At 39.1% G+C, this 12387-nt stretch overlaps 1 protein-coding gene across 2 annotated transcripts in view; it reads left to right on the forward strand.

Annotated features, from left to right (window-relative positions):
- PLXND1 (plexin D1) overlaps positions 1–12387 on the forward strand; it is a 252381-nt gene that overhangs the window by 207164 nt on the left and 32830 nt on the right. For both annotated transcript variants that reach the window (XM_061618475.1, XM_061618474.1), the window contains exons 26-27: positions 7678–7824; positions 11505–11661. In XM_061618475.1, coding sequence (XP_061474459.1) covers positions 7678–7824; positions 11505–11661 — 304 coding nt within the window. The remainder of the gene's footprint in view (positions 1–7677; positions 7825–11504; positions 11662–12387) is intronic.

The raw sequence follows: 12387 nt of genomic DNA on the forward strand, positions 1-12387 counted from the left end.
GGCTGGTAGTGTTCAGTGATCCATTTATTTGTGGTAACCTGAGAGGTTTTTGTTAAATCTGGTGATAATTACTACTGAGAACATTCCTGCCCACACACTAATGATATCCCAGAATCCACTCAGCAGTTTCCTAGAATCACAGAAACCATAAGCAGCTACACATTTTAAAAGGGTTGCCTATTTCTCCATGCACAACCAAAAATTAGAGAATATGTTGTTGTTGTATTTAAATTCTTTAGATCTATGAGCCTCCCAAGTTAAAGGGAAATGTACCAAAGACCTATAGGTTTCTTCACAGGTGCATTACACATTTAATCATTATGCTGTACAGATGTCTCATTATTACGATTGCCATCAAATAAGAGTAATTACAGTGTATGATAGAATCTTTCATCAAAAGGACCTATGATATGTTTTGCTCCTGAAGACATGAGGAAGTCAGGAGGTACATAGCTGATGGAACAATAACAAAACTTGTGAAAAATGATAAGGCAGTTTTGGTCATATGGCAACCATTTTGCTTTTACATAATTAGAGTGCATTGCTTGCTAACCCCTGGCAGGCAGCAGTAGGGCTTAATAGAGTGGTGGAGCTACTGTTGCATCTGGAACTGCACTGCTCATCCCTATCAGGGCAGAAAATGTCTGCATGTTTGCTGTGCCAGCTCCATTCTGGTACAGCAAGCAGGCCCAGTTTGGGCCCCTTGCCATAACTCACCAGTAGCTGGACCAGCTAAGGATCTAATTGATTCTTGGACAGCTCAGCTCCATCCCCCTTTCCACCCCCAAAATGCCCCATTCCAGTGGTTTATACTGGCAACCATTGGGACATATTGCTGGTGGTAGTTTCCATCTGCTCGTACTTTCAGTGGCCAGAGCAGGAACTTCTGTGGCAACAGGGCCTCCATGGTGGTGGAGCCCTGCATAAACAACAGAACTGAGCAGAGGGACACCTTTGCCTCATCTAAACCCAGTTCAGCATGGTGGAACCAGGATTGGACTGCTCTGCCCATTATACCATTATCCGTGTTTGTTCTTTTTGAATTTCATTTCCATCTGACCTCACTCCTCTCCAAATCATGTGTGTATGTATGTCTGCCAGTTTAGGATTACACATCATACATTTGATGAACTGGACTCTGGCCCATGAAAACTTATACCATAATAAATATGTTAATCTTCAAGTTGCCACTAGAGTCTTGTTTGCTGCAGTAAACAACACAACTATGGAGGTCATGGTTGATTCCTAACTGCAAAGATTTGGAAAAGTTAAGCTAGCCTACTAAATTCAGGGGCATTACACCCAAATCCACCCAAAGGAAATTAGCCCCACAAACTGCAGTTTAAATTATCCATGATAAGTCAACCATCTCCATTATGCACCATATTTCTGTGACACAAACCCACTCTTCCAGGCAGCTTTTTATAAAGAAATTTACTAGCCCTCCTGTAGCACTGGGCCGTGAGACACATGTGACGATGGGTCTGTTTTTAGTTCTTGAATTATCCTCATTAATCACAACATCTATTGAAAACAGCTGCTGCAAAAGGTCCTTAACAATTGTGCAGTGGAAAAATTCCAGCTGCTTGTATTTTCCCTCCTAAGTTAGCATTACATGATTTAAACATTTGTTTTATATTAATGCTGTTCCAAACTATCCATTTGTACTGCAAAAACTGAAGGTTGAAGAGCAAGCCTTCTAAAAATGGAAGTGTTCAAAAATAGCAAAATAGCCATTCATGGCCTAAGCAAAGGGCAACTCCAGGAGTGAGCCTGACTGGTTGGTTTGGTTTATAAAGTTAGTCCTATTGTGAAAAGTAAAAGAGTACAATTTTAGGAGCTTCCACAAATGCTCTCTGCTGCCCAAGAGATAAGAGACTTCACACAGAACGAAGAATGCAAAAAGACAATACCGCTAGTTAAAAAGAGAGAAAGACCTCAATGGATGACTGATGAAACTCTTACAATGGTTAAAGAGAGAAAGAAAGCAAAAGGGGATAGAAACATGGTTAAAACCCTAGTACATAGGGACAAAGAGAACTATTACAATAGTTATTGTATAGAAATAGAAGAGGACAACAAAAAAGGGTAGAACAAGAGCCCTGTTCCAAAAGATTAGAGAATTTAAAGGGAAATTTAAACCAAGAGAAGGGATGTTGAATAATCAACAAGGGAACACATTGACAGACCGAGATAAAATAAAAGGAAGATGGAAGCAATACACTGAAAAACTCTATAACAGATGCAAGGACGACAGATTCATTAATGGAGGAACCATATGATGAAGAACCAGAAATTTTAGAATATGAAGTGGAAGCTGCTCTTAAAATACTTGGAAGAAACAAATCACCAGGAACAGATGGTATACCAATAGAGTTGTCACAAGCTGCTGACCCTGAATGTGTCCAAATTTTGACTAAAATTTGTCAACAAATATGGAAAAGAAAACAATGGCCCACACACTGGAAACATTCAATATACATCCCATTTCCAAAGAAAGGGGATCCCAGGGAATGCAGTAATTATCGAACTATTGCCTTAATATCCCATGCAAGTAAAGTAATGCTCAAGATTCTACAACAAAGGCTCTTGTCATATATGGAGCGAGAAATGCCAGATGTCCAAGCTGGATTTAGAAAGGAAAGAGGTACCAGAGATCATATCGCAAACATACGTTGGATAATGGAACGGACCAAGGCATTTCAGAAAAAAATCACTCTGTGGTTTATAGATTACAGCAAAGCCTTTGATTGTGTAGATCATGTATTTTATCACCTTATTTGTTTAATCTATATGCAGAACATATAATATGAAAGCGGGATTGGACCAAGATGAAGGAGGTATGAAAATTGGAGGGAGAAATATCAATAATTTAAGATATACAGACGATACCATACTCTTAGCAGAAACCAGTAATGATTTGAAATGAATGCTGATGAAAGTTCAAGAGGAAAGCACAAAAGTAGGACTACAGCTGAATGTCAAGAAGACTAAAGGAATGACAACAGAAGATTTATGTAACGTTAAAGTTGATAATGAGGACATGAACTTGTCAAGGATTATCAATGCTTTGGCACAGTCATTAACCAAAATGGAGACAATAGTCAAGAAACCAGAAGAAGGCTAGGACTGGGGAGGGCAGCTATGAGAGAACTAGGAAAGGTCCTCAAATGCAAAGATGTGTCACTGAACACTAAAGTCAGGATCATTCAGACCATGGTATTCCCAATCTCCCCAGAAGACTTTTGCCTTTTGTCATATGATTGCAATTAACATGTCTGGTTTTTAATTTTTTTATAGCAGCTTTGGGGGATCAGAATTAGGACCATGGGGAGGGGGAATAATTCCTGTATGCTGCAGTCACAATGACCGTCTCACCCCCGGCAACTGCTATTGGAAGCTGCCAGTGTAAGCTTTTCTCCTGGACTGAATTACAGCTTCATTACAGCTTCATATGGGAAGATTGTCAGTGGGACCCCCGCATAGGGGAGAGAACTGTTCCTCCCTGCATGCTGTGGACCCAGTTTTGATCCCATCGCATCCCACCATACAGGTGCTATTTATAGTTTAAAACAAGATATGTTCGTTGCAATCACATAATTGGCATCACTTCTAGTGTCACCCTAAGGGAAGCACTTAGGAGTTCTCTGTTGAGATGGCTTTAGGAATCCTAGGAGGAAGAATCAATTGAGATCTCTTCTGATTCTTACTAAATACTAATAGATGAGCCCTCCTCAAATTACTTTTTAGCACTTCTTTACCCTCTTGATGGAAACAAGAAATGCAATTTTTCACAAGATTATGGTTGCTGAATACAAATTAGTAAGCACTCAGTTGGACTCACAATCAAGGTCATTTTTTCATCCTTTCATTGTATGCTGAGAGATGAACCAGCTTTAGTAGTTGTAAATATGGAGTCTTGGAGGGTATTATAAAGAGTTTTTCTGGACAAATTAACAGGGTACAAGGGTGTGGCATTACACCTTGGATATTGTCTTAAAATAGAGCTTCCTATGCAAATTTCAAAAGAATGGGAGAGAGAGGGGAGTGAGGATTCAGCTATGATTCTGCCTATAACAGGACTGGATAACTGGTCAAAGAGCTAGAACATGAATCCAGTGTAGTGGTCTTGAGACACTGGAGTTTGCTGTTGTGTGCCCATTGCCAGCCTCCATTCAGTAAAGCAAGGAATATTTTGTAGGAATTGACTTTGAATTGGGGTAAGAACATAAGAACATAAGAAGAGCCTGCTGGATCAGGCCAGTGGCCCATCTAGTCCAGCATCCTGTTCTCACAGTGGCCAACCAGGTGCCTGGGGGAAGCCTGCAAGCAGGACCCGAGTGCAAGAACACTCTCCCCTCCTGAGGCTTCCGGCAACTGGTTTTCAGAAGCATGCTGCCTCTGACTAGGGTGGCAGAGCACAGCCATCATGGCTAGTAGCCATTGATAGCCCTGTCCTCCATGAATAGCTGGGACTGTTTTATGTGTGCCCTCAGGTATTTTAACTGTCTATAATATGTTCCCAAGAGATATCTCTAACATTATATCAGACTTATTAAAAGAGTAGCATGTAATTTACCCTAAGCTTTCAGCCTTCCCCCCCCAAATTGCCCTTTAAATCCAGGCATATAGAAACCCATCTTCGCACAACTTATAAGGAACAGTTCAGAGGATGCCAACCTTAACTTTGGGTTTCATTCATACAAAGTAATTTTGTTGCCCAGGGTTACTTGTAAGAGCCCATAAAATTGCAGTTGCAAATCACAAAATGTCTCATTAAAACAAAATACAATAGAGAATAAAATGTGCTCTGTTATTGTATTCAAAACATCAATTTTCCCCTGAATAAGCACATTAACATCCCTCCCCAGCAACGAAAAAGCCAAACCCAGGAATGGTTTTTACTTCTTTTCAAACCAGTTTCCCAACAATAAATTTGAAATAAATTCCAAGTTATCCACTTCATCTATAGTCTCTGGCTGTCTACTTCCTTTCCCATCTTTGAAATATATTGTCTTTATGTTTCTGCAGATTTTCACAACTCCTCACGATTTCTGGAATTCCCAGCCAAAAATACAAAGAACTATCATGTCAGAGGCTAGGACTTAAGGTTTATCTCTTATGTGATCATTCTTGCTATAAAGTCTACAGTATTAACACTGCAGCTGCACCTGAAATGTCCAGTTAGCTACCCCTTGCTGTGGTATACTCAGACAGTGGGGGCGGGAATGTTCACATGCTCTGTTTAATCATACACAATATATCTTATGCCAAGGCAATTAAATACCAGCTCTGTCACTGTGGTCTTCTCTCCTTCTCTTTTACTGACTTTGGAAACAGGTTTATGATTCAGGTAATTTGTCTCTGGCTGAGACTCTGATGCATTTTGTGGATTTTGTGATCCATTTTGTGGATTTTGAGATTCACCAATAAGCAGGGGATAGGAATGTGTGTAGTTATTTGATGTATTGGAGAATGGACCCAAATTTGAATCTAGATCCAGACTACACTCAATCTTAACTTTGGCAAAGAATCTGATTTTAATATAAACCATTCTATTTCCTCTCTAGCATTTCACAGTAAAGTCAACCTTTTCAACAACTCACTCACGCAGCTTTACTATCTTCATGTTTAGAGCCAAAACAAACGCTACAATCTTAAATGCGTTAACTAGGAAGTTAGCATCATTGAACACAGTAGGATTTAATTCCAAGTAAACATGTATAGGATTGTGCTATGAAAATCAGAAGCAGGAAGCAATCCATACCACTCCCATTGTCTTCTTTCATTAAAGCTTGGTTCCATTTATATGTGAATAGCCAAAACAATACATCTGATTTTATTCTATAATCTGATATACAAAAGTCTTCATCATCCTTGGGTTCAAGGTCCTTGATATTTTTCTGTACCCTTCCTACTTAGAGGAAGTTTCCCTGTGTCTCCACTTGTGAGAATGAGCCTTAAACCACAATCTGTTCTCCAGTTTTTGTGGGACTTGATTCAACAAAGTACGTAATTAAACATGTATATAGCATTATGTCCTAAAGTACATCTCCATTCAATATCAATGCTCCAATAGTTCGTGATTTCAGTTCAGGGCTGTATTCTCATCCAGTCACAGTTCTGCTCTCTATGCTGCTGTAGTGTGACTCATGAAGAAAAGTCAAGGATATAAAATTCAAACATTGTAAACTGTTGACCACAACAGACCCAGTTAGATGTGGGTAACCGGCAGAGTGTTGACAAAGCCTTCAAACAAGAACCTAGTATGAATATTGTTTTATCATAAGAATGCTGCTTGTTGCAAATTAAATCTTGGCACTCACATAACAGATGGCATGTATCCATCTACAGCCATACAGTAACATCCCAAGTGTAGTAAAGCCAAAGCTGTCATTAAACTAGCTGCTGTAATGATGAGAAAGCATTAATAATGTTAGCATCAATCAAGCAGAGGAACCCGAATGAACAGACGCTGGCCACTTGGATTTCTGCAACATTTTTACAATAATTGTGCTTCTCTTGCCCTGAGCAATTAAGAGGTTCAGAAGAAGTGTGCATGAATGCATGAGGGAAAGAGAGGAATTGACTTACAAAAATGGTAAATTAATATAAACGTTTTAGTTGGAGGAAAAAATATGAATATTAAAGAAGCTGGTGTATAAAGATTTCTGCATTCTGGGGTGAGTTTACAGTTATTTGAAAGTGAAACTTGATTAATATAATCTGGAAAATTATCTTTAACATCTTTGAAAAACTATATTGCAAACATGAATAAAGTTATTATCCAATTTGAGTGGTATCAGTATTGAAGTGCTGCCATGTAAATAAGCATGGAGTTAGTTTGGATGGGTTCCAAATTATACAATTGATAATATTACCTGTCTTCCCAATATAGAGACATAAATGTCATGTTCTCATTTCACAAAATATTGAGTGAAGATCCCAGCTATTTGTGGGGCTTCACAATAGGATAATTTCATTTTGACACTTTAAAATCCCCCTTGTAATTTCATTGTATTATTGCTTCCAACTCTGCTTCCTGCTTTAGTTTCTATGATAATATTGCTTGATTGTATAGAATGATAAGCATCTCTTTTTGGTTTGTTGAAAGCTGCCCTAGCTCTCCAGGATTTTAAGGACTTCTCTGTACAACCTGTATATTCAGCATTCATCCTCATTTGCTTATACAAATGCCTGTGTTTTTATTGAACATTCATTCGATTAACCTATGCCTGGTCTTTATTGAACGTTCATTCTGATTTGTTTATGGGATGGTTATACAACAATGAGTCTTCATCCTGCATCCATCCTTATTTGCTTGTGAGATGTTTATACATCTTTCCATTAATCATTTGTTCATCCCAAATTTTTCAGTGCATTTCCCCATCACCCCTAATCACAAAAAGGCCATTTTTAAAAAAAGTGATATTTGTTGTACTAGGGTGTCAGACCACTTTGATCCAATTTAATTGCACAAAGTTTTGGCATGCACTTGAATCCCTCCCACAAAATAATGACAGTCTGGCGGTCCCCTAAGAGGACTTTGCTCATAACAATTACCTCTACAAATACAGCAACATGAAAATGACTCAGTAAATTATGGGCTGGTGTTGTGCGAAATTACATTCATTGGTTCCTGATCAGCAAACCGTTTCCCTTTATTTCATCTACCAGGAAACTGTAGGGGAGCCCTTCTTCCTGCTGCTCTGTGCCATCAAGCAACAGATCAGTAAAGGATCTATAGATGCCATCACAGGAAAAGCTAGGTATACTCTCAATGAAGAATGGCTATTGAGAGAGAACATTGAAGCGAAGCCAAGGGTAAGAGATCCCAACTTTTCAATAAAAAAGGATGTTTAATATCATGGTTATATTTGAAGGCTGAGGAGTTTTAGGAATGGAAGCTCATTTAATAGGGTTAGACAATGTGCTCTCTTTCGAGGTCTGTATCAGGTATCTCTCAGTTCTGGAGGCTTTTTGAGGAATGCATCTGGTTTCTGAATACCCACGTCTGAGATTGCTTATTCACCTGATGGGGCAGCACAGAGAGATCTATAACCAGAAGCAAGAAGAGCAGCAGGGATAGCACTCTGGATAAAAATGTGTCTATCCAATCAGTAAGCTATTCTGTGATTAGTAGGCATTTTTTCAAATTAACTTGTTTTCCTCTGATAATATAGTTTGATTTGTTTTTAATAAGTTAGACTATCATTTGTCTTATAATCTAGAGCCCCATGGGCAAATCATCAGTCTTCCATAAGTACTGGGAACAATGCTGAATACAGAAAGTATATTTCAAGTCAATGGATGAGACCAACAAGTACATCCTGAAAACAGACCAAATACCACTAATAAAACATAAGAACATTGAGGTTCACAAATCAAGATCCATAGGGAATTATGTGCCCTACGTACACTGTTTCCTTAGGGATTATACATATTAGATAGCTGTATTTTCAGAATAGCTGTCAAAAGTATTTCATTTTGCATGTGAAATTGCAATACTTGTGCTAGCATATGTTGGACCTAGAAAAGTACATATGGATATACAGTACATCTAATTTTTAAAACATCTGGATACCAAGATCTGCAAAGCAGAGAATATATCAAGTCTACTGAGCATTCCATGTGATTGGCTGGGATTTAGGATATGCTGGGGGGGAAATAATATGGCAATATCAAAAAAGAATGTCATATTTTTTCAGCTTCTTGCAAAACAGTGACTTTACTACCAGTGAAGGTTACTGGTTTTAAAGCTGAGTCAATGGTGTGAAGGCTTTTACACAGGGTGTTACAGACATTGTGCTGAAAAGTGATGCTGTAAAATGCCTCTTGTGGGGCTAACTCATATAAAGAATGTAGAGTCTGGGGAAATGTGTTAACTTCAACCCTGACAGTAAATACAGTAGACAATCCTTTGCAAATCCAAACTAAACTCTGTTTTTTATTACAATAGCATAAATCTGGAGGAGCTCTCCCAGAATTGGTGGGGTCACTCAGGGGCTCTGCTGGTGTAAAAATGAGAACAGGTTTTTGACACTATCCCTTGTTGCTTTACTGTACATTCCCATTACTCACTGATCTATAATTTATGATGCAGAGCTAACGAGGTTAGCAGCAGGGCTTTTGGTATTAACTTTCTCTTTACAGAGATAATTCCACAAGAATAAATTGGGAAAGTGCTGCTGACTCATTGTTTACAAGTAGGTGAAATGTAGGTGAATGCACAATTCCCATGTGATAATAAGTTGTCCATGCAAAGATATCATAAATACTCCCTAACTTGTGGGTAACACAAGTTCCATTATTTAAAGTCTGTAATGGTACAATAAGCTACAATGGTATCCCATATGCAAGGGAATGGATTAGATACAACCTACTGTCCTATCTGTTGCAATCCTATCAGATAGGGATGGGGGAGAAATTTAGTTCACATTTGAAGGCAAGCTTACCTAATTTATTCTTTCCAAAACAATATGTGAACTGAAATACAAGCATCCTTCAAAATTCACACTTCTCCACATTTTGCAGTGCAATTCTGCAGCCAAATAATGAGTTCAGACATGTATCTACTAGGGTAAAGCATGCATAAAAATGCATAATTTGTGAAGCTAACATACAAAAATGTATTATGTTAGGGGAAATTCCTAATTGTGCATATGACAATGTGAATGTTAAGATAAATGCACACTAAAATGCTTATGAATTTTTATGAGGATTTTTTAAAGTTCACATTTTAATGTGGAGAACTGAAGACTGGGAAAATTAGAGAAACCAAAATTGACAGCATCACCCATTCTTATTATCAAACATATATGGCTGATTGCATTCTGTCCAAAATTCTTCATGTCAATGCTCTATCATTGAATAGTGGCTGGTCTCCACATGGAGAAGAACTCAATATTCCTCCTTACACAAATCTTGAATATGGAAGCCTGTACACTGAGTCATCATACTATGTCTTGGGCCTCACAAGCATCATCACTCTGTTGCTGCAATTGTTGCATGAGCCTAGTTCTCACAAACAGCAGATGAGGTGGTAAAGTTGTGTCTAGATTGAACCGAGTCAGACTGCATTTCAGAAATTACACAACTGAAAGCTCCAACATATATCCTGTACCTAGAAAGCTAGATATCAGGGACAAGAATTCTAGCTTAATCTTCTCCCTGACAGGCTAGTTTTCTATGACTCATAACATTAAGCCACATTGTGGCTTAGCACAAACAAGCAAAAGTGCTGTTTCCCAGAGGGAAGGTAACAGCCACTGCAGTCCTTCCCCAGTACTGCCACTTGTCATGCTACCTAGGGCTTAAACCATGGTTTTGCTTAGAGTTATGTCCAAACCCAGGCTCATGGTTTGTTTTGCTCCAGACATACCACGAACTGTAAGCAAAGTTTGTTCTCAACTTATCACTTGTGACACACAAGGTTCAGTGGTTTATTTGTCCCCTTGCTCAGCAAACAGAGTCATAGAATACCTGGTTATGCTTTTGTTATGATATACCTCTTAATGCTGTAAGCCAGGGGTGGGAAGCCTCTGGCCCACAGGCCAAACTTGGTCTTCCAGGGGGCAATATTTGGCCATGAAGCCATTTTTTAAAAATCATACCTACTTGCCAGTCACCTGATAACACTCTAATGCGGGGCGATGTCAGCTAGTGGACAGGAGCCAGGGTTTGATTCTGTGTTAGCTGCATGAGCTACTTCTCTGAAAACTGGAGTTTCAAAAAACAGTGCAGCCTATTGCTGTTCCTTAGACCTCAGGTTTTCAGAAATTCAAAGAGCAGCGTGGGCTACTGCAAAAGGGCTTTCAGACAGCTCTGCAATGTGCTTTGAAGTCCTCACAGTCAGGCTTCTGAGCACAGTGTCATGTGATGTCATTATGACATCAGGTGATTGACACATGGTCAGACCCAACCACATCAGATTTGGCCCTCCAGGGATGGGGAGATAAGGATCTGGCCTACCAACCAGAAAAGATTCCCCACCACTACTGTAAGCCTTCGAGACCCATACAATTCATCATCATTGTAAGCCAATTCATCAGCTGTCACATTCACTGGTGCTTAATCTCTTTCTATGACAAAAGTGACTTTATAGACGGAAATGACAACAGTTACTTTTCCTACTCCTTACTTAAGAAGGTTCCTGTTTTTCAGGGTTTGGGTTCATACATAGGACTGTTCTGGTGGAGCTTACCCTACAATCCCTTGTGTTTTCATAGTTCTTTGAATAAATTTGCTAATAGGAGAAAAAACCCTTGCAGTTTAAGAACGTAGGTATACCCCACAGATATTTCTATCAAACTTTAAAAAGCAGGGAAATTGATTTCAGTCCACTGAACTGTAAATAAGCAGTTTTCACTAGCTTTAAAATTCATCTCTTTTTAGTACAACGTTTATAGTGTGCCAAGATTTTTTTTTTATGGCTCACAGGCTTTTTATTGTCTTGTAACTTGTGGAAATCACCTTACACCCTAAGCAGTCATCTTTCTCCACAGAATCTTAATGTGTCTTTCCAAGGCTGTGGGATGGACTCACTGAGTGTTCGGGTGATGGATACTGATACTCTCAGCCAAGTTAAGGAGAAGATACTTGAAGCCTTTTGCAAGAATATTCCATATTCCCAATGGCCAAGAGTGGAAGATGTTGATCTTGGTAAAAAAAAAAAAAAAAAAAAAATCTATTTAGAAATACCTGTCTTCATTTTTAGGATATGAATGCTAATAATACATAACAAACATAATGTTAAACATGGAACACCTGCATTCATTATATTGCTCTTGTTGGCCCACTTGGGATTACGCAGTGCTTTAGGAACATTGTTTATTTATTTCTTCAGAATTATAACTTGTCACAAAGATCAAGATCCCAAGTAAAATACTTGTTTAGTACACATCTGAAGGGAATCTACCCTGTTCATCAGGAAAGGAAAATGACACAGAATGGGTGGAGTGGGTAGAAAATATGTAGGTATGAAAAGCACTAGTGGTTGAATGACCCAGTAGCTCCTCACATCTCCATACCTGAGATGTGCTCAGGGTGGATTCCCAGATGTGTCCTCATCATCCTGTTCTGCCCCACTGCAATACATTTACCCCATGATCACCTGCAACTAAGAACGTCTGGCTGGCTGGCCTGAGGCATATTCTACGCAATGCAAAAAAGGCAGAAAAGTGGCAGTTGCTAATAATTGAAATTGGGTCACCTGATATCATGGTGGCATCAAGCTATTGACATGTGGCCCATGGAGATGGGGAACCTCAGGATCCAACCCACCAGCCAGATCCTGTTCCCCACTCCTCCAGTAGAGGAATCCAAATGACAACCCTCTTTCTCCTTAAGACTCACTATATTTGCCAAGGACTCTGTGATTTCATATCA

This window comes from Rhineura floridana, chromosome 3 (assembly GCF_030035675.1).
Source record: "Rhineura floridana isolate rRhiFlo1 chromosome 3, rRhiFlo1.hap2, whole genome shotgun sequence".
Lineage (NCBI taxonomy): Eukaryota > Metazoa > Chordata > Lepidosauria > Squamata > Rhineuridae > Rhineura > Rhineura floridana.